General features: G+C 39.4%; 1 protein-coding gene across 2 annotated transcripts in view; it reads right to left on the reverse strand.

The window, feature by feature from the left end:
• LOC132143567 (2-hydroxyacylsphingosine 1-beta-galactosyltransferase-like) overlaps positions 1 to 21,903 on the reverse strand; it is a 28,275-nt gene extending 6,372 nt beyond the window's left edge. Inside the window, exons 1-3 of one of the 2 annotated variants that reach the window (XM_059553908.1) lie at positions 21,432 to 21,903; positions 12,411 to 13,237; positions 7,460 to 7,602 (exon numbers count right to left, since the gene is read on the reverse strand). In XM_059553908.1, coding sequence (XP_059409891.1) covers positions 7,460 to 7,602; positions 12,411 to 13,235 — 968 coding nt within the window. In that variant the 5' untranslated portion in view covers positions 13,236 to 13,237; positions 21,432 to 21,903. Of the gene's footprint in view, positions 1 to 7,459; positions 7,603 to 12,410; positions 13,238 to 18,087; positions 18,282 to 21,431 lie in introns of those variants that run through there. The other variant, XM_059553909.1, reaches the window with a different exon arrangement.
• Positions 21,904 to 22,018: the final 115 nt, after the last annotated feature.

Raw genomic sequence — 22,018 nt, forward strand, 5'->3', positions numbered from 1 at the left:
TTTACTTTTTAAACTTTAAAACATATTATTTTGTATTTTGGCATTACATTATGCTGCCATGCACAGAAATGATTAAAGACACACATCATTATCTGAAAGCACTAGATGGCCCAGAGAGAGAACATCATTATTATTTTGGACTTTTTTTGTTTTGTATTAATAAATATAGTTCCTTTTCAGGAACTCGAGCTGCGTCGATACGCTTTTGGGGAACGTCCCTGACGAGACCGACTCTGAATATCGTGTGCAATCAGTCCATCGGAAAGGCGTGACGTCACGGGCGGGGTGACGTAGCGACCAGGAAGCTATAAAAGCACGTGCCGTGCAGCTGGCTTCAGCTTCGAATCTGTCAGCAAGCGCTCTGTGTGTGCATGTCAAAAGTCTGTCCTGTTGGTCCTATTTATTGTTGTCTGTCCCTTAGCCATTAAAAGATCGTTAAAACAGCTCCATATGCCAAAACAAAAGCATAAGACCTAACATATGAAGGGCGATTCCAAGCCACGTTATAGATTGTGTGTTCCTCCCTGCCCTCGCTACATTACGAGTGGGGATACACACAGTTTGTGCGTGGCTTGCCTGGGATCGAAGCACGCTGAGTCGGCTCTCGAGGGGGCCGACTGCCCGCATTGTGAACGAATGCCAATGCGGACGCTTCGATCCCGCAGGGCTCTCTTCGAGAAGTGAGCCTTCGCAAGCGTTCCTCGCGATGCCGGTTCCGCCGAGGCGAAGCCGCGCGGGCATTCGTTGGGTTTGCAGATCGATCTGCTGGAAGGTATGGAGACGGGCACGTCCTTATCTCCTACTGTACCCACCAGATCTGCCTGATTCCGGGGTTTGGAAGCCCGAGCTTCGGCTCTTCCCCCCGAGCGTCGGGCTTGACGCTCTGCCTTTCTTTCACCGAGGAGATTGACATGGAGGGCGTCGGCGAGCTTGTAGTTGCACAAACAAAGTTGCATAAGCACAGTATAAAACAAACAGTGTCATTATACGGGCAGCGTTAGTGAGCAGCTATTTAATCTCCGAGGGGATTAATATTGTTTGTGTGACTAAGCTATTCGCGCGCTGTCGAGGCAACGCGTGTATTACATCATTTTCAGTTTTGATGTGAATTTTTCCATACCCGACCGCGTGTCTGGTTATTTTAACTCCATTTAATAAGCAGGAGTTGGTTCTATCACTTCAATGTGTACTTTATCACAATCTAGACCGTGTTTACTTGTCTGATTGTTTGATTTCACTAAATTCTGAGGAATTTGGATTGCATTAGATTCTGAGGAATCTAATGACTGTTATCTAACTTCGAGAAGTTCAATATATCACTTCAATCTGTATTGTATCACAATCCAGACCGTATTTATATGTCTGATTGTTTGATTTCATTAATTCTGAGGAATATAATGACAGTTATTTGACTCATGAAGTTAGATGTACTGGAGGGACTGCTGGGCGGGAGCAGCCCCCTCCGCGTACAAACAGTCACGACTACAGAGGGCAGCCCCTACTGGGGTAGAGCGGTGTCCACCTCATTAGACGGTGCCCGTCTCACCTCAGTGCCCTCGGGAGGTGGGTCTGCCAACCCTGCCGGAGTTTCAGGGTGCAGCGGCCTCCAGCGAGCACTACTCAGTTATTTCCGCCCGTGAGCGTAGCGGAGCTGGGATACTCGCCTCCCCTTCGGGGGCCTCTTACTCCAGAGATCAGTCTCGAGAGACTGATTCCCTTAGTACATTAGCTAGCAGCGTGGAAACTACTGCCAATGTATCTCAATGGGTCCTGCGCACAGTGGAAAGACAATAGTCGGCCTACTGCAGGCTCTGGTTATGGAACAAAAAGTGAATACCCTTTTTAGGAAGGAGGCCATCGAGGTGGTCCCTCCTCTAGTCAGGGAGTCCGGGTTTTATAGCCGGTATTTCATAGTTCCAAAGAAGGATGGGGAGTTGCGTTCGATCTTAGACTTATGTCATCTAAACCTCTCAGTAATGTCACTGAAGTTCAAAATGCTCACTGTCAAACAGATTGTAGCTCAAATCAGATCCGAGGACTGGTTTGTCACAATAGATCTCAAAGACGCATACTTCCATATCCATCCTTCCACAACACAGGAAGTTTCTGAGGTTCGCTTTCGGGGGCAAAGCTTATCAATATCGAGTACTTCCCTTTGGCCTTGCACTCTCACCCCGCACGTTCACGAAATGTATGGATGCGGCTCTGGTATCCCTCCGTATGCAGGGCTTCCGCATTTTAAATTATATCGACGATTGGTTGATCCTAGCTCAATCAGAGCAGATGGCGGCTCGACATCGAGATGTCGTTCTCGCACACATGGGGGAGCTGGGTTTGAGACTAAACGCCAAGAAGAGTGTACTTTCTCTAGTTCAGAGAACCACCTATCTAGGCGTAGTGTGGAATTAGACCACGATGCAGGCACGCTTGTCTCCTGCTCGGATCGAGTCGATCCTCACATCAGTCGAGAGAGTCAAAGAAGGCCAGTCACTCACTGTCAAACAATTCCAGAGATTGTTAGGGCTGATGGCAGCTGCGTCCAACGTGATACCTTTTGGCCTGCTGTACATGAGACCCCTACAGTGGTGGCTCAAGTCCAAGGGCTTTTCCCCGAGGGGAAATCCACTTCGAGTTATCAAGGTCACGCGGCGGTGCCTTCGTGCCTTAGACATGTGAAAGAAACCTTGGTTCTTGAATCAGGGCCCGGTGCTGGGAGTTCCTTGTCGCCGTGTAACGCTAGCGACAGATGCGTCCCTCACCGGTTGGGGTGCCGTCATGAGTGGCCACCCTGCCCGCGGTCTGTGGAGTGGTCGCCATCTGACATGGCACATCAATTGCCTAGAGATACTAGCAGTCTATCGAGCATTGAAATATTTCCTCCCAGACCTGAGAGGTCACCATGTGTTGGTGCGCACCGACAACACATCAGTGGTCTCTTATATCAATCACCAGGGGGGTCTGCGTTCGCGCCCCTTGTACAAGCTGGCACACCAGATCATTCTGTGGTCCCAGGGCAAACTCCTCTCGATCAGAGCAGTGTATATTCCTGGGAGATTGAATGTGGGAGCAGACATACTGTCAAGACAGGGGCCGAGGCCCGGGGAATGGATGCTTCACCCCGAGGTGGTGAAGCAGATATGGAGAGTATTTGGCACAGCCCAGGTGGACCTCTTTGCGACTCAGGAGACATCGCAATGTCCCCTCTGGTTCTCTCTAGTTCATCCAGCTCCTCTGGGACTGGACGCTATGGTACAGACCTGGCCAAGGCTTCGTCTGTACGCTTTTCCCCCTATCGCTCTGCTCCCGGGAGTTCTGGCGAGAGTACGCCGGGACGGGGCCCGTCTACTACTAGTAGCCCCGTTCTGGCCGGGCCGAGTATGGTTCTCAGATCTAGTCTCGCTCCTCGATGGCTCTCTGTGGGAGATATCGATCAGGACAGACCTACTCTCACAGGCGCAGGGCACGATGATTCACCCTCGCCCGGAGTTGTGGAAGCTGTGGGTGTGGCCCCTGAGGGGGCACAGCTGTTAGCAGCTGGTCTCTCAACCGAGGTTGTTGAGACCCTACTCCAATCCAGAGCTCCCTCTACGAGGAAACTGTACGCCCTGAAGTGGAAGCTCTTCACTTCATGGTGCAGAGACCGCCAGCTTGACCCAGCAGACTGCCCAGTTGGTACAGTTCTGGAGTTTTTACAAGCCAGGCTCTCTGCGGGGTTATCCCACTCCACCTTAAAGGTTTACATGGCGGCCATAGCTGCTTTCCATGTCCCTTTCAATGATCAGTCAGTGGGTAGACACCCCCTAGTTACACGTTTCCTCCGCGGTGCGCTGAGGCTGAGACCTCCAGTACGATCCCGTGTTCCCCCCTGGGATTTGGTTGTGGTTTTAGAGGCTCTTTGTAAAGCTCCATTCGAGCCAATACAAGATATCTCAGATAGACATCTGACACTTAAAACTGCCCTGTTACTGGCAATCACCTCACTAAAGAGAGTTGGAGATCTTCAGGCCCTTTCGGTGGCCCCTACTTACTTAGACTTTGCCCCTGGTATGGCCAAAGCATTCTTATACCCTCGAGCGGGTTATGTTCTGAAGGTTCCCTCTGTTACACCACAACCTATCGTACTGCAGGCCTTCTGTCCTCCTCCCTTTCGGGAGCCAGACCAAGAGAAGCTAAACTGTATGTGTCCAGTGCGAGCACTGGATGCATACGTCCACAGAGCTGCCCTGTGGAGAAAATCAGACCAATTGCTTGTTTGCTATGGTCCTTCTAACAAGGGTTCTCCTGCCACCAAGCAGACCCTTAGTCGTTGGATAGTCGAGGCTATCAACGTCTCCTATGAGTCCTCTGGTCTTCCCCCTCCTTTGGGGGCCAAGGCTCACTCTACTCGGGGTATGGCGGCCTCCAAAGCCTTCTCAGCAGGTGTGTCCCTCTTGGACATCTGCAACGCTGCGGGGTGGTCCACGCCCTCCACATTTGTCCGATTTTACGATCTTGACATGCGAGCCACGCCGGGCTCTTCTGTTCTCTCGTCTTAGCTGTGCTCTTTGACTACACACTAGGCAGGGATTTGGAAGTCTGGCAGCGTGGGCACATCGTTTCCCAAAAGCGTATCGACGCAGCTCGAGTTCCTGAAAAGGAACGTCCCAAGGTTACGTATGTAACCCTAGTTCCTTGAAGGAACGAGACGCTGCGTTGCAGAGCCATACTCCCGGCACCCCTGCCGGCGCTTGCTTCCCTACTCGAAGCTGAAGCCAGCTGCACGGCACGTGCTTTTATAGCTTCCTGGTCGCTACGTCACCCCGCCCGTGACGTCACGCCTTTCCGATGGACTGATTGCACACGATATTCAGAGTCGGTCTCGTCAGGGACGTTCCCCAAAAGCGTATCGACGCAGCGTCTCGTTCCTTCAAGGAACTAGGGTTACATACGTAACCTTGGGACGTTTTGTATTAAGTAATAATGAATCAGGAGGAGTGTACATACATATATTAGAGTAAGAGTAAAAGGGATTTGTGATTTTCTTTTAAGTACTTGATTTATAGAAGTGGCAAATTGATAATTCATGTTGTTATTTTTAATAAATAGAAATAAATATAGAACAGATTAATCATATTGCCAATAGACAGTTACATTAATACACGTTTAGCTGGTTAGTTAAATGATTTGAAATTAAATAGATTTTCACGGGGTGACTTGCGTATTGTTGATTACAAAGGCTAAAAAGCTTAAAAAATAAATAATTTATATTTCATTGTTGATGGACTTAGTTACCTAGCTTTCCTGGTAGCTTTGTCTGAGAAAATGATTCATAAATCAACCTATCAGTTGACCCTATGTTTACTTTCTTCACTGACAGACAAAAATAAAAAGCCTATATCAGTCAAAGCTCAGCTTTACGAGGGAAAAGACAGAGCAAGATAAAAACCAAGAGAAAAAGAGTGTGATGCTGATGAGGTGAAAAAAAAAACAGCTGCCCGCACATGGTTTTAAAGCTATTGTCATCCAATTTTTTTAGGCCTTCAAAACATCTTAAAATGCACATATGTAGATCAGAGAAATCAAAATTTTCTCTGGGGAGCATGCCCCCGAACCCCCCTAAATACCTCACATTCGGTACCTCAGTGATTATAAAACTGTGCCATATGCATGTTACTGGATGAATGAATGAAACTAGTTAATAATAAGCATTAGAGCATATACTATTTTTTTTTTTTTTTTTACATCATACCCTCATTGGGGGCTGAGCCCCCCTAAAATGAAAATCCTAGAATCGCCCCTGGTTTAGACCATATGTTCATGACTTCATGTCTGAATACGTTACAAGAGTGGTATACAGTAGTCAACATTTGAAGTGGATCAAAACCTTTCAAAGTTTTCCTAAAACCAAAACAATACAGATTCTAGACTTAGATTAACGTTTTTGATCCACTTCAAATGTTGACTACTGTATTGTTGCAACTCATTAGAGTTTTTCTGTCTGTACATTATGTTTATGTGTGTGTTCCCTGGGCATTTCCACTCCCATCTGTGTCCTCATTAGTGAAGTCTTATCATGGCATATTTGCATGAATGCAAGAACGCAACTGAGATTATATGGCATGACTACAGGAGTCATAACAATGTGACTACCTATGACAACAACAGGTGCTACTATTTATAACCATGCAGGTTCACTTATGAAAAGTGTATATATATATATATATATATATATATATATATATATATATATATATATATATATATTTAAAAGAAACTAAATTAATCCAATGGGAAATTCAAAGTTTACATGCCATGGTAAGAGTGTAAACACTTGTGACATATTTATGAGCTGGGCTAACTTATAAAAGGATCACCTCTCAAATCCTAAATTATGTTATCAACTCGGCTTCATATACAATTTTATATAAATAAATAAATAAATAATTCCCTTGAAAGTGAAAATATTGCCATTATTTATTAACCCTCAAGTGATTCCATGCTTTATTTCTTCCAATGTGTTTACTCTTTTCCATAAAATGAATCCCTTAAGGGGAGTGAGGCTTTCCAGCTTAAAAGTTGTTAAAATGATTATCAATAAAGTGCTTCCATGTTTGTAGTATGGTTTAATTTGTCTATTCCTCAAACAAAGCTTTAATATGGCTTCAGATGATTTGTATGTATGCTTTTTTGTACAGTAGTTCCCATTCATTGTAATTTTATAGCAAAAGGAAACCATACAATTATTTTTACAGTTTCTATATTTGTGTTCCACAGAAATAAAATTAAACTGTTTATGGCATGAGGGTACAGTAAATAATGACAGAATTTTCATTTTTGGTTGAGGGGCCCCATGGTTCCTATAAAAATTAAGGTTGGGGTTTCAAAAAAAAAAAAACATTTTAAACCATTTTAGAGAGTATTTTTTCTGAGCCTATTATAATGAATGTGTATTACAGAGAAAAATGTATACTCTTACAACACAACAAAACAAAATACAAAATGATGATCAGAATAATCTTCACATATTCTTTTCCTTTTTAAGATTTTAAGAGGTTCATGACATGACACCATCTGAAAGGATCAAATGTCCCTCCACTGCCAACAAAGGATGAAGATTTATTGGGATCTAAAACCAACATACTGTGATTTATCTTAATTACTGACAATACTCTCAATAAACAAGTGAATCTGTACAGTGCTTTAGTCCAAAATGAATTCATAAAGTTTTGCATTTAGAAACCATTGGAAAGTCTAACAAAACCATCAGATAATTTTGAATGAGGGTCCACTGGTTCGGAAATGGAAAACAAAATTGTTATTTGTAGCCACACACTTATCATTAACCGGCCACCACAGGTCAGTTGCCAATGGATACTATTTGATAGAGAGAGAAAAAACTATAATGGAAAATACGCTGGTGGTTTGATCTTTTGGAAAAATGGTTCACTGATCACATGAAAGAAGAAATGAACAGCAGTACCTCCAGATGACTCTCTGGGGAAGACGACTCAAGGCTCCTGCAAGTTTCTGAGCAATGTCCTCTGACAGATACTTCACTCCTGCACCAAATGACACCACTACGAAACCATATTCATCTGTATCCTTCACCCAGGCTTCAAACTCCTGTACACACGCAAATCAAATACACAATTAAACAATTTAGGACAAGGTTTCTCAGACCTCTCCATGAAGTACCCCTAGCAGGGCATGTTTTGTATGTGTCCCTATATCTGACACACCCACTTCAGGTCTTGCAGTCTCCACTAATTGACTCATGAGTTAAATCAGGTGTTATAGATGAGGGAGACATACAAAATGTGAAGGACTGGGGGGTACTCCAGGACAGGTTTGAGAACCATTGATCTAGGACCACAAATGTCCTAGATCAGTGGTTCTCAAACCTGTCCTGGAGTACCCCCCAGTCCTTCACATTTTGTATGTCTCCCTCATCTATAACACTTGATTTAACTCATGAGCCAAGACAAAGCAATTCAACATTATATGGAAATTCATGGTAGATGTGGTAGCATTTAAACGCAATGGTTTTGTTTGACTTGAAAATATAAATTTAAAATGACTACATTGGGATACAATAAAAGTTATTTTAGGGGTCAGATAAGCTAGAAATATCTCCGTAAAATAACATCTGCACATAAAAACCACCGTATATGAATCTGGTAATTATTCAGTACCTTAGTACACAAGGTACCATAGTATTACCATCTGATACTAAGGTAAGCACTTTGAACAGAGGAGAACATAAGGTTTGTTAGAAACACAATATGACATTTTTTATAAGGTTCTGCTGTTGTAAACATGCAATGAAACGGCTGAAGATTAGAACTTATTATCAGTGATCACCAGCACATTGCACCATAGTTCGTCCAATGCTTAACATTGATAACTTTGAACTTTCTATTTCTTACAATGTGAAAAAATTTGGTTCAAAATATAAAATGCTTAAGGTGTGGACATGTCTCAAGCTACTTTACGTTTGACAGAGACAGACTGCATGTTTAAAAATCCTTCAACATGAAAAAAATCATGATTAGGATTTCTCAAAACCTGTTTTACCCATTATGTCAACCACAAAGAATGGCAATGAAATGCCACCACAGTGGAAAATGAAATAAATAGGATGTACAAATGTATTTTTTTAAGTGGTGTAAATAAGACTTCAGACCAGATTCAAATCCACTTTAGATCAAGAGCCAGATTGGACAAAACCTCAGCTTGTGTCAGTTGATTTTTAAAAATGGTGTTAAACCTCGGTACAACCATGGACAGCAATCTGGAGCCTAATAGCACAGGATCACGTTATCCTGCTTTAATAACTAATACTGGGGCAAATAAAAAGGATTACTAAAAGAACTTAGATTGCACACAGTACACATGTAGTTAATGTACAGTACACACATACAAAAAAAAGAAATATTATAGTTATATATATATATATATATATAATATTTAATAAGCCACTTAAAGCAGAACATTAACACAAAGTTAAGACTAAAAGGAGGTACTGTATGGCTAATATTAAACTCCAAGAGCTCTGGGACAGTTGTGTCAGCCAAAGACATTTTGTCATTTGATTTCAGATAATTCTACACTGAAGTGAGAGCAAGCCATGTGACGGTATGAAAATGTGGTACGTCATCACATTCAACAGGTCTACTTCATTTGCAAAATAATGTTGTTAAACCTAACAATATCACAAAATATGTACAAAATTACCAGAAAAGGACACAATGTTTCTATCACACTGAGTAAAAAACATTAATCCACCTAGAAAGTATCCCTACAACAAAAACTATTAGCCTATTTTAAAAAGGACAGATTTATAGTTCAAATTCTAAACGTAAATTATTGTGACCAATAGGTGCTTAACCAAAAACATGAGCTTACCATTTTAACCTTTTAATTGGTTTTAAATTGTTGGTTCAAATTTCTGAGATTTGTTGATGATTATTATATTACATATTTACATATTCCAAAAAATGCAAGATAGAAATCTTAAGACAAGTAAAGCTTTGTGTTAGCATTTAGCATTCATTAAGGCATGACTGTGGCCTATTACAATATTAGCAATGATAAGCAACTCTTGGTCATTATGGTAAGTAATGCATTATGGTAAGTAGAAAGGGCATTGTTAGCACTGTAGTGCAATTGTTAACATAAAACATTAATGGTATTAATGAGACTTGGTGTAAGCATTCTGTATTAGCAGTTAGCAAAGCTTTAAAAATACTGGTTGAGGGATTCCAGCTGCAGCTGAACAGCCTGCATTTGCCTGGCACTGACTGTCCGCTCCTCACACTGGTGTCTTTCATACACACCCAACAATAGGCACATTTACACACATAAACACACTCACACACCCTGCACCGACAAACACGCTATTTGCATTATGGCTCCGCAGCATACAATAAGGCCATTTGGGCACTTGGTATTCCAAAAGTGCAAGCTAAGGTTCAAAACCCCCACTCCTATTCAGTGGACAGCTCTTCACTATCACAAGCATTGATAAGAACAGCCTTTGTGAGCATAACACCCTGGTGGCAAAATCAAAACTTTATATTATTACCAGTTAAATGAGATAAAACAGAGATAATAATGACTTAAATACACTGGATATTTTCTAGATAAATGTTTTTATAGCTACTTGTTTATTTTCACCACATTCGGCTTAATGATTTTTAAACTGGAAAGTGGACCTTGGTCACTTGTTTGAGGGAGTGGGTTGTGGCATTTTTGCCATTTTGTGTGAGGTTGGAGATATTTGGCAATCCTGAAAATCTTGAAATAAAATGAGGTTCCTGCATCAGTCGATCCCCATTATCAGAAAATGATGTAATTTTACTGCCATTCATGCACTCAAGCATCAAAAGTACTGCATGTGCACACAATGCATTTATTGAAAGAACAAGGGAACTTAGAAATAGAAATTGCAACTGAAGTCCCAACAGCGAATTGTGGAGAAGACAAAGCCATGTTGTTGGTTAATCTGATCCAAATATTCATTAGTTCATTAGTTTTCCATCCAGAATGTGAACTAGTAGGCAATAAAAGATGTAGGCTAAATTATTTTCATGCTATGGCCAAAAACTGATAAATGGGTGATAATAAAATTATGTACTAATTTGACTTAAAAATAAATAAATAAATAAATGAAAAAACACTAAAACTGTAATCATTCATTTTAAATGAATGAAATATCAGTTCAAGTGTCCATAAAAAAGAAAATTTGGATTCCATTATTCCACTGCCTCTAGTATAAAGCCTGATGGTTAGCTCTACTGCACCTTCTATGGTGTCCAGGAAACATCATCACAATAAGGGCTAGTTGCACAATAGCCGACTTTGTGTGTATTAGTGTTCGGTCGCTGTGATTTTGCCAAGTAAGACATGTTCCTGGAACAACATCATCTGATGATCCTGGATCAACATTATTGTCCAAAATATAGACTTAACCCAATCCCTACCCCTAAATCTAACCTTACCCATAATATATTCCTAAAATCAGTGGGAAATAATAGCTGATTAACAAGGGTGTAGAAGCACCTAACTCTGATCGTAAGCCCAAAACAGATATTTTCTGAAAAGTTATATCTCTGTTCTGATTGGTTGATTGGAATGTTTTTCCAGGATCAACAAGGAAGTTGATCCAGGAACATGTTGTACTTCGTGAAATCACGCTTGCCATTAGTGTTCATAAAAAATAAACAGTTCTAGATTTATATTTTTTCAAGCCACTGTAGCTAATATGAAGCACATGTGAAACACACTCTATGCAGTGGCTAAGAAAGAGCACCACAAATTGGCCTTATCAAGCAATAGGGCAGCTCAGTGTGTATTGTCCCATAGGAGAAGTCCAAATGTTTAAAATTTGGATTTTGTCATACCATTAGACAGTGTATGATTCTAATCTTAGATTTTAGTGCAACCATGAAGAGGGCTGAGAAAGGCCAACTCAGACAGGCTTATTCAACTGTATTTATATTAACAGCATCAAACCCCTTTGTCGGATTCATCACACCTTCACAAGTGGCAAAAAAAAATGACTCAGCTGATTCAAATCAAAGGGGTAGTTCATGCATTAAGTAACTAATGAATAAGCAGTTGAATTTAGCAGTTAAGTACACTTGTGCACAGGAGCATTTTCATTGGTTTATTTCCATTAAGCTTGACTCCACTGTGTTCACCCGGATCCAGTTCGTATCCAGTCCAGATGGTGGATCAGCTCCTAGAGACGACCTCTAGAGCCCTGAATTTCAGCAGAGACCAGGACAACTAGATGAGCCCCAGAGACAGATCCTCAGTGAAGACCTTGTCTCCTAGACAGCCATCGGGACAAGACCACAGAATCAAGGAGCCCTCTCCACACTCTAACTTTGCTACAGCATAGATTAACCTGCTGGCTCGTCTGGCTGGAGAAGAACTGGCCCCCCAACAGAGCCTGGTTTCTCCCAAGGTTTTTTTCTCCATTCTGTCACAGATGGAGTTTTGGTTCCTTGCTGCTGTCTCCTCTGGCTTGCTTAGATGGGGACACTTAATTTCCAGCAATATCGTCAACTTGAAAGATACTAAATGAATAAACTGAAATGAGCTGGATGATGACATCATTGAATTCAATGATTAACTGCTTTTAACTGAAAATTGAGTGTTTACTTTTGTCCTTTTGCATTGACACACTATTTTCCTATTTGATACTGTTTTTGATATTTGATGCTTTGACACTGTCTGTATCGTCAAAAGCACTATATAAATAAAGGTGACTTGACTTGACTCAAGTTATGCTTGCTTTTTAGCTTGATTGCTCCTGTCATTATAGTATAGTTCCAATATCCTGTACATCCCTCAATGTGGTGCCATAAAAAAATAGTAAAACAATGTTTAGAGATAGTTTAAACATAACAGCACTTGTTTCTTACCTGTGACAAGGGGCTGGGGGGTTTGGTGAGGATGCCACCTACATAGACAACATGTGGCAGAGTGGGTCGTGGGAACTCAAGCGCCATGTCAGTACACAGCATCCAGAGTCGACTGTTCTGAACCAGATCATGCATGGACACAGATGGCTGGATGTTGTATTTCCTCATGATGCGATCATATTTGGGTAGAACCAGGAACTGGACCCCAAATCTGGAAACCAGGTACACTGCTGCGTTAGCTACCCGTTGGAACAATGACATACGGTCTGTTAATAGAGAGTTAAATTCTGGGACATAAGATAGGGGTGCTGGTGCCCCAACTTCCGCAGGGTACCACAGTCCTGTGCTGAACACTGCGTATTGGACACCCAGAATGTGAGCTATGACAAATCCACACATTTCATTGGGATCAACGAGCAGGAGGTCAAACTGTTCACGTTTTAGCTGCTCCATGACAGAAGCACTCCCAACAACAGCATCACAGTTTTGAGAATAATGGTCAAGGATATCAAAAAGCTCCAGTGCTGTGAGACGCCCTGAGAAAATGTTGTGAACTTTTGACTGGAGAAAGTCATCGGCTGAGGTGCTGTTAAAGATTCCAGGGTAGCGCTGGAGACGATAATGGTTGGAAGGTGGGACTTCACGACCTTCGGAGATCAGTAAGACTGTATCATGGCCCTCAGCGTGAAGAGCAGAGGCCAGGGTCTTAAAGATATACAGGTGGCTCTCAAACATAATTGGAGGAACTACCACAATCTTAGCTGCCCATAAAAAACTCGATGCTAAACACCACAGCAATGTGGCAAGCAGGAAAATAACCTTCATGGCTGTAGAAAAAAAGACAACAAATGATTAGTGATACTTCAATCATTCACTGACCCTTGTACTGAGCAACTACATAAATAAAGTAACACTTAAGTTTAGGGAACAATTCTCACTTTTGCTTATTAGCAAGCCTATTATTAACATACTGGCTATTAACTAGTACTTATAATGCACAAATTCTGCATGACCATATTCTACATGCCTAATCTTACCTAATACTTAACAACTACGTTATTATTAATAAGTAACAAATTAAGTTTTTTGAGGCAAAAGTCGATAGTTGTTAATAGCAAAAATTGGACCTTTAAATAAAATATTACCATTGTCAGCATTTTAGTATCCATGCAAGCACAACTGAGGCATCTTACAATATTAGCAATGCTAAACTACCATATTCCCTGAAAGTCCATTGTGGTCTATAGTTACCATTGCAGTGCAAGTGTTAACACAAAACAATAAAGAAATTAATGGTAGTGTTCACCTTTTAACAGCCTCAGAATTACTAAGATTTTTTTCAAATTAGCAACTTCGGACTCATTAAGTAGGCTACTGTTGCATGAGCTAAAGCTGGAAAAAATTGTTGTTAATAACTGTTATTGTTAATGATTGTAAAATGTGTTTGTAAATTTTTTGAGCCCTGACCATTCACCTGAATCTCAGCTTCATAAAAAAAAAAGCTTTTGCATAGTCATAAAAGTGCAAATGTTCTAAATCTAATCCTTCAATTTGGCAGTGGGTACAAATATAATCAGTTACTGATTCAATCTGCTGGTTCAAGACAGTGTTCTCTGTGTGTCTGAGAAAATGTTCGTCCAGTTTTCCCACACTCTTTTCAATCAATTGATAACAAGGAAGAATTATATTTCAGACTTTTTCATTTGTTTGTACCGATTTAACAAAATACAATAATGAAGAACAATATTTACCTATATACCTACACACCAGAACATGTACATTTTCAAATAATGACACAAATTAATCTTGTTAAAGTGCCTCAAACTTACCAAAGCTAACATTGTTTTTAGCTACTAAATCTAAAATTGCAATCATTAAATCTCTGCTTCACCATTTCATGCTCGTAAGTCATAAGACTATTCTAATTACATGTAAATTAAATAATTATAGTTGTTGGTGCCTTAAAAATACAATAAACCAATTAAAATGACCAGGGGTGCGTTCTCCGAAACTACCTTAACGCCAGAGGTGGAAAGTAACGAATTACATTTACTCGCGTTACTGTAATTGAGTAGCTTTTTTGTGTACTAATACTTTTTAAAGTAATTTTTTTAATCTGTAATTTTACTTTTACTTAAGTATATTTTGTTTGAAGTATTGTACTTCGCTACATTTTAAAACACATTAATTACTGAGTAAAAAAAAAAAAAAAAAAAAAAAAATCGCTCCCTGGAAACTACGGCAGTAAATAATGGGCAGGATGGCAAACTGGCGCTAAAATCACATAAAAAGATGCAGACGGACAAAACAGGCATTAGTGGTGCATTAGTGTATGCTCTATTATGCAGTGTAAGCTGTACTTGCCTAGGAAGACCAAACTAGCAGCTTATAAAATCTCGACAAGACATCAACCCTTCGCAAGAATGTAGAGGTAAGCTAAATAATTGCATCGGTGCATTGGTGGTTAAAAGCGTTTTAGCAAGAGGGTTTGCACAAATTAGCCAAAAAGACCGTGGTGAGGAGTGTGCTATTTTTGTTTTAATGATGTGCGCGCGCATTTATAGTGCGTTCTTTCACTGTGTGATTCAGTCTCCTAAAATGCATTTAGAATGATCACAAAATTGAAGATATAGGGGCAGAAAATTCACATATTTATATTTGTATTTATTTATATTTATATATTTATATAATATTAAATCAATTCAATTCATATATTAAATGCAATTTCCTCCAAAAATCATCATGAATATATACATACATATATATAACAGTTCAGTAAACAAGTTAATTAAGAGACTTGCGTTTTAGACACCATATTGCCTTTTTTAGCTCTATTTCTACAACAGAAAATAATTCCAAACACAGCCACCAAAGCACAGGTTTGCGTCTCTGAGCAACGTGACAGTGTTTCGTTTCTGGATGAATCAACCGTTTAAATGATTCGGTTCAATCGCAATGACTCACTTATTAACAGTGACTTGCTGACACATAGTGGCCATTTTAATTTCACATTTAAAGTATCTTTTGATTTTTTTTTAATAATTAATTTCTTATCATTTCAAATGATTATTCAACATTTTATGTCTTGTATATCAAAACATTATTCATGCATTTGTAACTGCAGGTTAAATGCATTCTTGTCCTGCACTAAACAGTGTAATACATCTAAATGCCACTTCCAATGAATCTTCTGCATTTCCTCTGCATTAAAAGATGAGTTTATTGATACTGATTTGCCTGGTAACAGCCCAAATGTTTTATTATTCTAAATAACTGATTCCTTTATTTTAAAACAACTAGTTTGAGATTAATAGACTTATCCCAGGGGTGTCAAACTCAGTTCCTGGAGGGCCGTAGCCCTGCAGAGTTTAGTTCTAACCCTGCTCCAGCACACATATCATGTAGTTTTCAAATAAACCTAAATGATTAGATTAGCTGGATCAGGTGTGTTTAATTAGGGTTATATCTAAACTGTGCATGACTGTGGCCCTCCAGGAACTGAGTTTGACACCCTTGGCCTGTCCCATTTTGACTCCCTCCCACTGTTAAAATGTAACTAAGTAATTTTTACTCTGAGTAAATTTTAAATGAGCTACTTTTTACTTTTACTTGAGTAGATTTTTAGACTGGTACTTTTACTTGTAGCTACTTAAGTAAAATTTCATTAATGTAATGGTACTTTTAATTGAGTAGATTATTTTTGTACTCTTTCCACCTCTGCTTAACGCTACGTCGTTCTTAAGTTGTACCTTAAGAAGTACCTTATCGTTAATACGTGGTTTCCGAAACCTTCTTAGTTAAGTATACCTTCTGTAAGTCATGCATTCGTAAGGTTTGTCTGGAGCGCTCTTAGCTATACCTTATCGCTGCTTACGGTTCATACCGCTAGTGGCCACCACTACGCAAAAAGATTTTTTACATCGCAGTTTAATTACACATAGAAAATTTTATATGAACTTTTAATATAAAATCTGATTTAGAATTAAAATTAAATTTTTACTTTACTTTAAAATTATACACATAAAATACTTAAGTTGTTATAGCCTACACCCAGTGTATGGAAGTGTTTTCATTAATAAAGTTTCCATACACTAATGGTTGTTAGCTTTTTTAATTACTATCCTAAGGCACATCAGCTGGCGAACCATTTGACAGAAAAGGCTTAGGAGTCTATATAAAGAAAGATGAGTTTACACAAACTTTATAGCTATGGCAGCGAGACAGCGAGTACTTGTTTTAAATCAAAGACGGCGGCGTCCGCGGAGCCAGTTAGTGTATGTCAACTACTTTATAAGAGAACATTTTAGTCCACTGACTACCATGTCAGAAGAGACCATTGTAAAAAAAAATTTGCCTGCCACGGGAGCAAATTCTGCAGCTCTTGCATCTTGTTGGCCCAGATTTGTCAAGACAAACTCGACGGAGCTACCCACTCAGCCCCGAAATTCAGCTGCTGGCGGCTCTTCGTTTTTATGCTGTGGGGAGTTTTCTGGAGGTTGTTGGGGATGGATATGGGCTGAGTAAGACCTCAGTGTGGCTGGGCGATCTCTTTTTGCGGACTTTTTTCCCCGACATAGTGAATGTCGGTATGTCTCTCATGTTTGGGCTTTTATTGAGGAAATCATCCAATTACACAAATGAGCGATTTACGCCAATAATGTGATACGGCTGGTGGATAATCAGCATACGTTGTGGAGAACATTAACACACTTATGGCCGTGAGGGTTTGGGATTGTACACTTGCTAAATTATAAACACATACTCATATTTATTTCTGCATGTACGTATTTCAATAAGCCCCGATAAATGCAGTTTGTACTATTTCTAAAACGCTTCTTTATAAAGAACATTGTTTTCTCAATACTTTACCTATACCGCTGTGAAGGAAAGAGCGCACAATCGATCATCGAGGCGTCGATATCAACCTATTCAGCGCCTCCACCATGGACAGCAACTGCTAAGGTCGAACTTAAGAAGGTTTACCTTAAGCTACATCCTAAGGTATAGTTCGGGGAACACACGTAGCAAAGGTATACCTGTAGTTAAGGTGTACCTTTTGAGTATTCGTAGCGCGCTAAGAGACAACGTTATCGGAGAACGCACCCCAGTTAAGCACTGTTTTTAAAAACATTTGCATGCCTTAGCAGTCCTAGACATTAATAGCATGTTTTAAACAATCCCCAAGGCTTTGGTGTTCTTGACTTTCATCTTTAAGCATCTCTTTATTCTCACACCTTAATTAAAGAACATAACCTAGAACAGGTCGTGTCTGGGAATCCAATAAACAGGTGTATGTCATTATGTGACGGAAGAAAGACAAAGATGCACATAAAGAACAAAAAAGCAAAGGAAATGTTGTCTCTAAGGAAGACAGAGCCCTGAGTGGTCTGCATTTATAGATTGACAAACAACTCATTTGGGCATTCATTCAAATGAGGTTTGCCACATTTATAATCTCTCAGACTGCTAAAACAACAATGCTGCACGGAACCCTCCATAGAAACAAAAGCAATGTCCCTGTCAGGAACTTATGAATGAAGCTATGAATGTTACTGGAAGCTAGGAATGTTACTGCTTTCTTTATTATTTACAGAACGCTCCACAAATAAGAATGATGGTCCTTGGATAATGTCCTTAAAATGTCAAGAGTGATTAAATAAATCTATAAAACCCATACCTGTAAATAACAAACAGGTGTTTAGTGGTGTTCAGACACAGTGAAGCTTCAGTGAGGAGAACAAGGAGACCTAAGAAAGGTATGTTTTCCCAGGCCATATAAGCCAGCTGTTGAGGTAAATTTCCCATTTTCCTTGCTTTTAAATGACGGCTGTTGTTTCTAATGTGACCCTTCCACCATTTGGCTCTCTCAGTTTCAGGTGGGCTATCACTATTACAACTTTTTTTAATACCAGACTGTTGATGGTTGCCATGGCAACCCTGCCAGAGTCAAGCTGTACCCTAGCAACGTCATAGCTTGTGTTACTAATGGGTGGTTCAGGTTTCCTGCCCATCAGGAGGAGTAACATTCGCTATTAAACACATGGAAAACGCTGAGATAAATGATAAAGCTGATAATGTGATCACTTCGTTGTTTAGGCTGCCACACAAAAAACCCAGATATAAAATTATTCTCTTGACAAAGCCGATATCGATTGTATCGATTTTAGACGATACAAAATTGCTTTTTGTATCGATTTTAGATGATACAAAATTGCTTTTTGACAATAATAATTATATGATCATTAAACTACCACAATAAAAACATAATATACTTTGTTTGTAAAATACAAATACTAATAAATGTTGTTATTATAGTTTGTGTGATCTAAATGGTCCAAAAAAAAGTGCATACAAGGGGATATATTGAATATATTGGGACAAATAAAAACATTGTTAAAATTCAGTTTATCAGTCTAATTAGTTTATTAGAAAATCAGATTCTCTAAAAATGACATTCCATTTTTTCTTAATAACAAGAGATCAAAGACCCGTGTTTGGTTGTTGTAGCCAAAAGTTAGGATTAATATAAATAATTTTATTAAGGGCATTTGTGATTTAGCACTATTCTCATCTTACAGTAACATTTTTAAGAGAAAAACTGCACTGTACATTAAAAAAGTGCATGTGTCAGGCTATATAGACTAAACAGGAACTTTCTAGGAGTGAGGGAGAGGATGTACAAGAAGACATAAATTGATGTTATCGGCATCGCATTTTACATGCCTTCAAGACTTTGTCATATTAACTCGTGTGTGCTACGGTCACGTGACACATTATTATGATTGTGATAACTGATAATAGATAATCAATACCCAGACAATCTCAGAACAAACCCAAACAACTCACATGGTGTGATCAGGGTGAATTTGTGTTAGAGGTATCTGGGTTTCTCTAACCAAAATTGGGGATTACCCTGCTCATGAAAAGAAGCTAAACAAGGCATTTGTGACTTTTGTTTTATTTTTGATACTTTAAGACTGAATAAAAGGTACATGTTTCATAAAATCAGCAGGGGTGAACGGACCATCACAGGCCTTTTTCTGCTAAATTAAGGAACAAATGAACTTGATCTAAATCTCTAATGTTTCACTATGGCTGCACAAATGAAATACTACAGACATCCAGGGGCAAACTTATTCTAGGACCTTACGTTGTAAAAAGACTCAGTGCTTAGTTCAGAGCTTAATGAACAAACCCCCACCTAAGACCCCACTGAAGACACTACAGAATGATGTTAGTTAGAATAAGCGATTGGCTAATGGATGCTTTGCGTGTAATCAGCGAGTTCGAATGGACTTTCAATATGCAAAGACATGCAAAACCCACTAGGCCACATCCTTTTTAAGGAAAGATGTCCTCTGTTCACAAGACAAGAAAACATCTGATCATATCTTAAAGTACTAATCCTTATGTCATGGAAAACAGATACCTCACATAAAGAGTTAAGGATAATCTCAGTCCAAAAAATATATTTATATACAAAATAATAAACCCAGCCTTTGGACTTCTGCAATCACACCTTTTCTGGTTAATCCTAGTTCTATTTCGTAGAATCTCACAATAAATACAGACAGGTATCATGACAGCAGACTGTAGGAGTCCAAACAACAGGCGCTCAGACTTTAAACTGGCCTAACAGGATCTTCCCTTCCCCCGCACACATAACACATTTACTAAATGCCATCTAAATCCATATTGCTTGACAAGATTGATAAAAATGAATGAGAGCTGATAACTGGTGTAGAGTTGTTAATATCAATTTTGAATCTTATTTTATTTAGTTTGCATTACATTAAACAGGACACTTATCCAGCACTGAAGTGGGGACTCACATATGATATTGATTTTGAAGAAAAACTCAATATTAATATTAGCAATATTATCATTGCATTCACCTAGATTGACCATGTTTATGTTTTGGCCTGGATTCAATGTTGACATAAGTAGACTGACATAATCTGTTATTTGTATTTGTTTTATTTTAAATATAGTATTAATATTTTTACATTTTGAAAATGTTTTGTCTGAATAATCAGTGTAGCATAACCATGCATGCAGGTAGCCATTTTTTTTGTCATGTGACAAGAAATCCATAAAACAGAGAGGCCCCTTTAAACTCCCATCAAGGTTTTTATTTATTTATTTTTTTATAAAAATATATATATTTTAAAAAAATATATAAACTTCTATTATGGGAAAAAAAAAAATAAGTGTACACTTTTGTGTATCCAGGGTACATCTGTTTAACCGATTTTTACTGGTTACATGACTTAACATCTTTAAAGCCATTTTTGTAGGTCTATAAATTGTATAATTAAACAGTACCCTAAATAGGTATATACCAAACAGGCACTTTACACATATTTCAATTAAGATTTTTAAAACCTTTTTTTTTTTTTTTTTAAGTAAAAACACCCCACACTTGTCACAGGCCAAGTCAGTCAAACCATAAACATTTAACCCCTTATCCAAAAATTTTATTCTTTACAATAAAATTATGATAACAGATAAAAACATAACGGAGAATAGGAAGAGATATTTCAATCAGAACTGACATTATCTCTTTATTTTAGTTTATTTTAGATGGATGTTGAATGGGAACTGAATGTCAGTCCTAATGCAAGGTGCCCCTGCTAAACTAGCGTATCGCTCGCCAGTTAAATATTGATGAATGGGGCAGGTAAAAGTGAACAGGTAAATCTTTAGATCACATCCCAAACGCTCACTTGTTCCTCAGTCTTCAGGAAACTATTTAATTTAAAAACACCAAGTGACAGGTACTACTATAACAGATCGTGATACAGTATTTTAGCCTTTATATAAAAACCATATAATGAAAGTGAGCTCAGTTTCAAATGGACACCGATACTTCAAAACGTCACATGCAGTGCAAGAACTTTAAATGTCAGCCATCTCCGCAAAATAAAAGAGAAACCAAAGGACACACCTAGATCACCTGTAGAAAAGACTGTTGCGCGTAACACCTGTTTCTAAACCGAAACGCCGCCCTTCGCCGCTTACCTGTACAGGTGAACCCGGTAGCTCGTCTGTGAAGTTCACGTCCCCTCGCTCTCCTGAGCTTCTGACACTCTTACATAAATCCACAAATTGTGTTGGCCGGTTAAAACTGTCCGTTTGCCACAACAGGCGAGGTGGTTTTCCCAATAGATGGGGCGTTGTGTATCACTCCAGTGAGGGCGGGATATGCGAAACCTCACTTCACAGTCACTGCAGGGAGTGGTCCAGCCATAGCAGAGTAAGCGCTAGAACAATAGACAGACTTCGGCCTTCCCTGAGTTAAATCCCCTGGGAAGTGTCAGGTGCGTTGTTTGCTCTGTCGACACGGGTATATTTGCATTTGAGGTGCGTCATCACGGCGCTTCTATTTAGGCAGAGTTGGGCTATAAATATGACGGTAAAGACTCAAAGACAGAGTTCCCAAGTCCGCGTATTGTAGGCGATTTTGGGTTTAGATCTTTTTTTGTATAGTTGCGTGAAAAAAAATCCAGGGTTACGTTTTTTGGGGGGGGTTATTTAAAAAAATATATGGTTGCTTGTTAGGAAAATCTGACAAGCAAGTTCGTTCCTTTATGTTTGCCGTGTTCCCC

Source organism: Carassius carassius, chromosome 7 (assembly GCF_963082965.1).
Source record: "Carassius carassius chromosome 7, fCarCar2.1, whole genome shotgun sequence".
In the NCBI taxonomy this organism is placed as follows: Eukaryota; Metazoa; Chordata; class Actinopteri; order Cypriniformes; family Cyprinidae; genus Carassius; species Carassius carassius.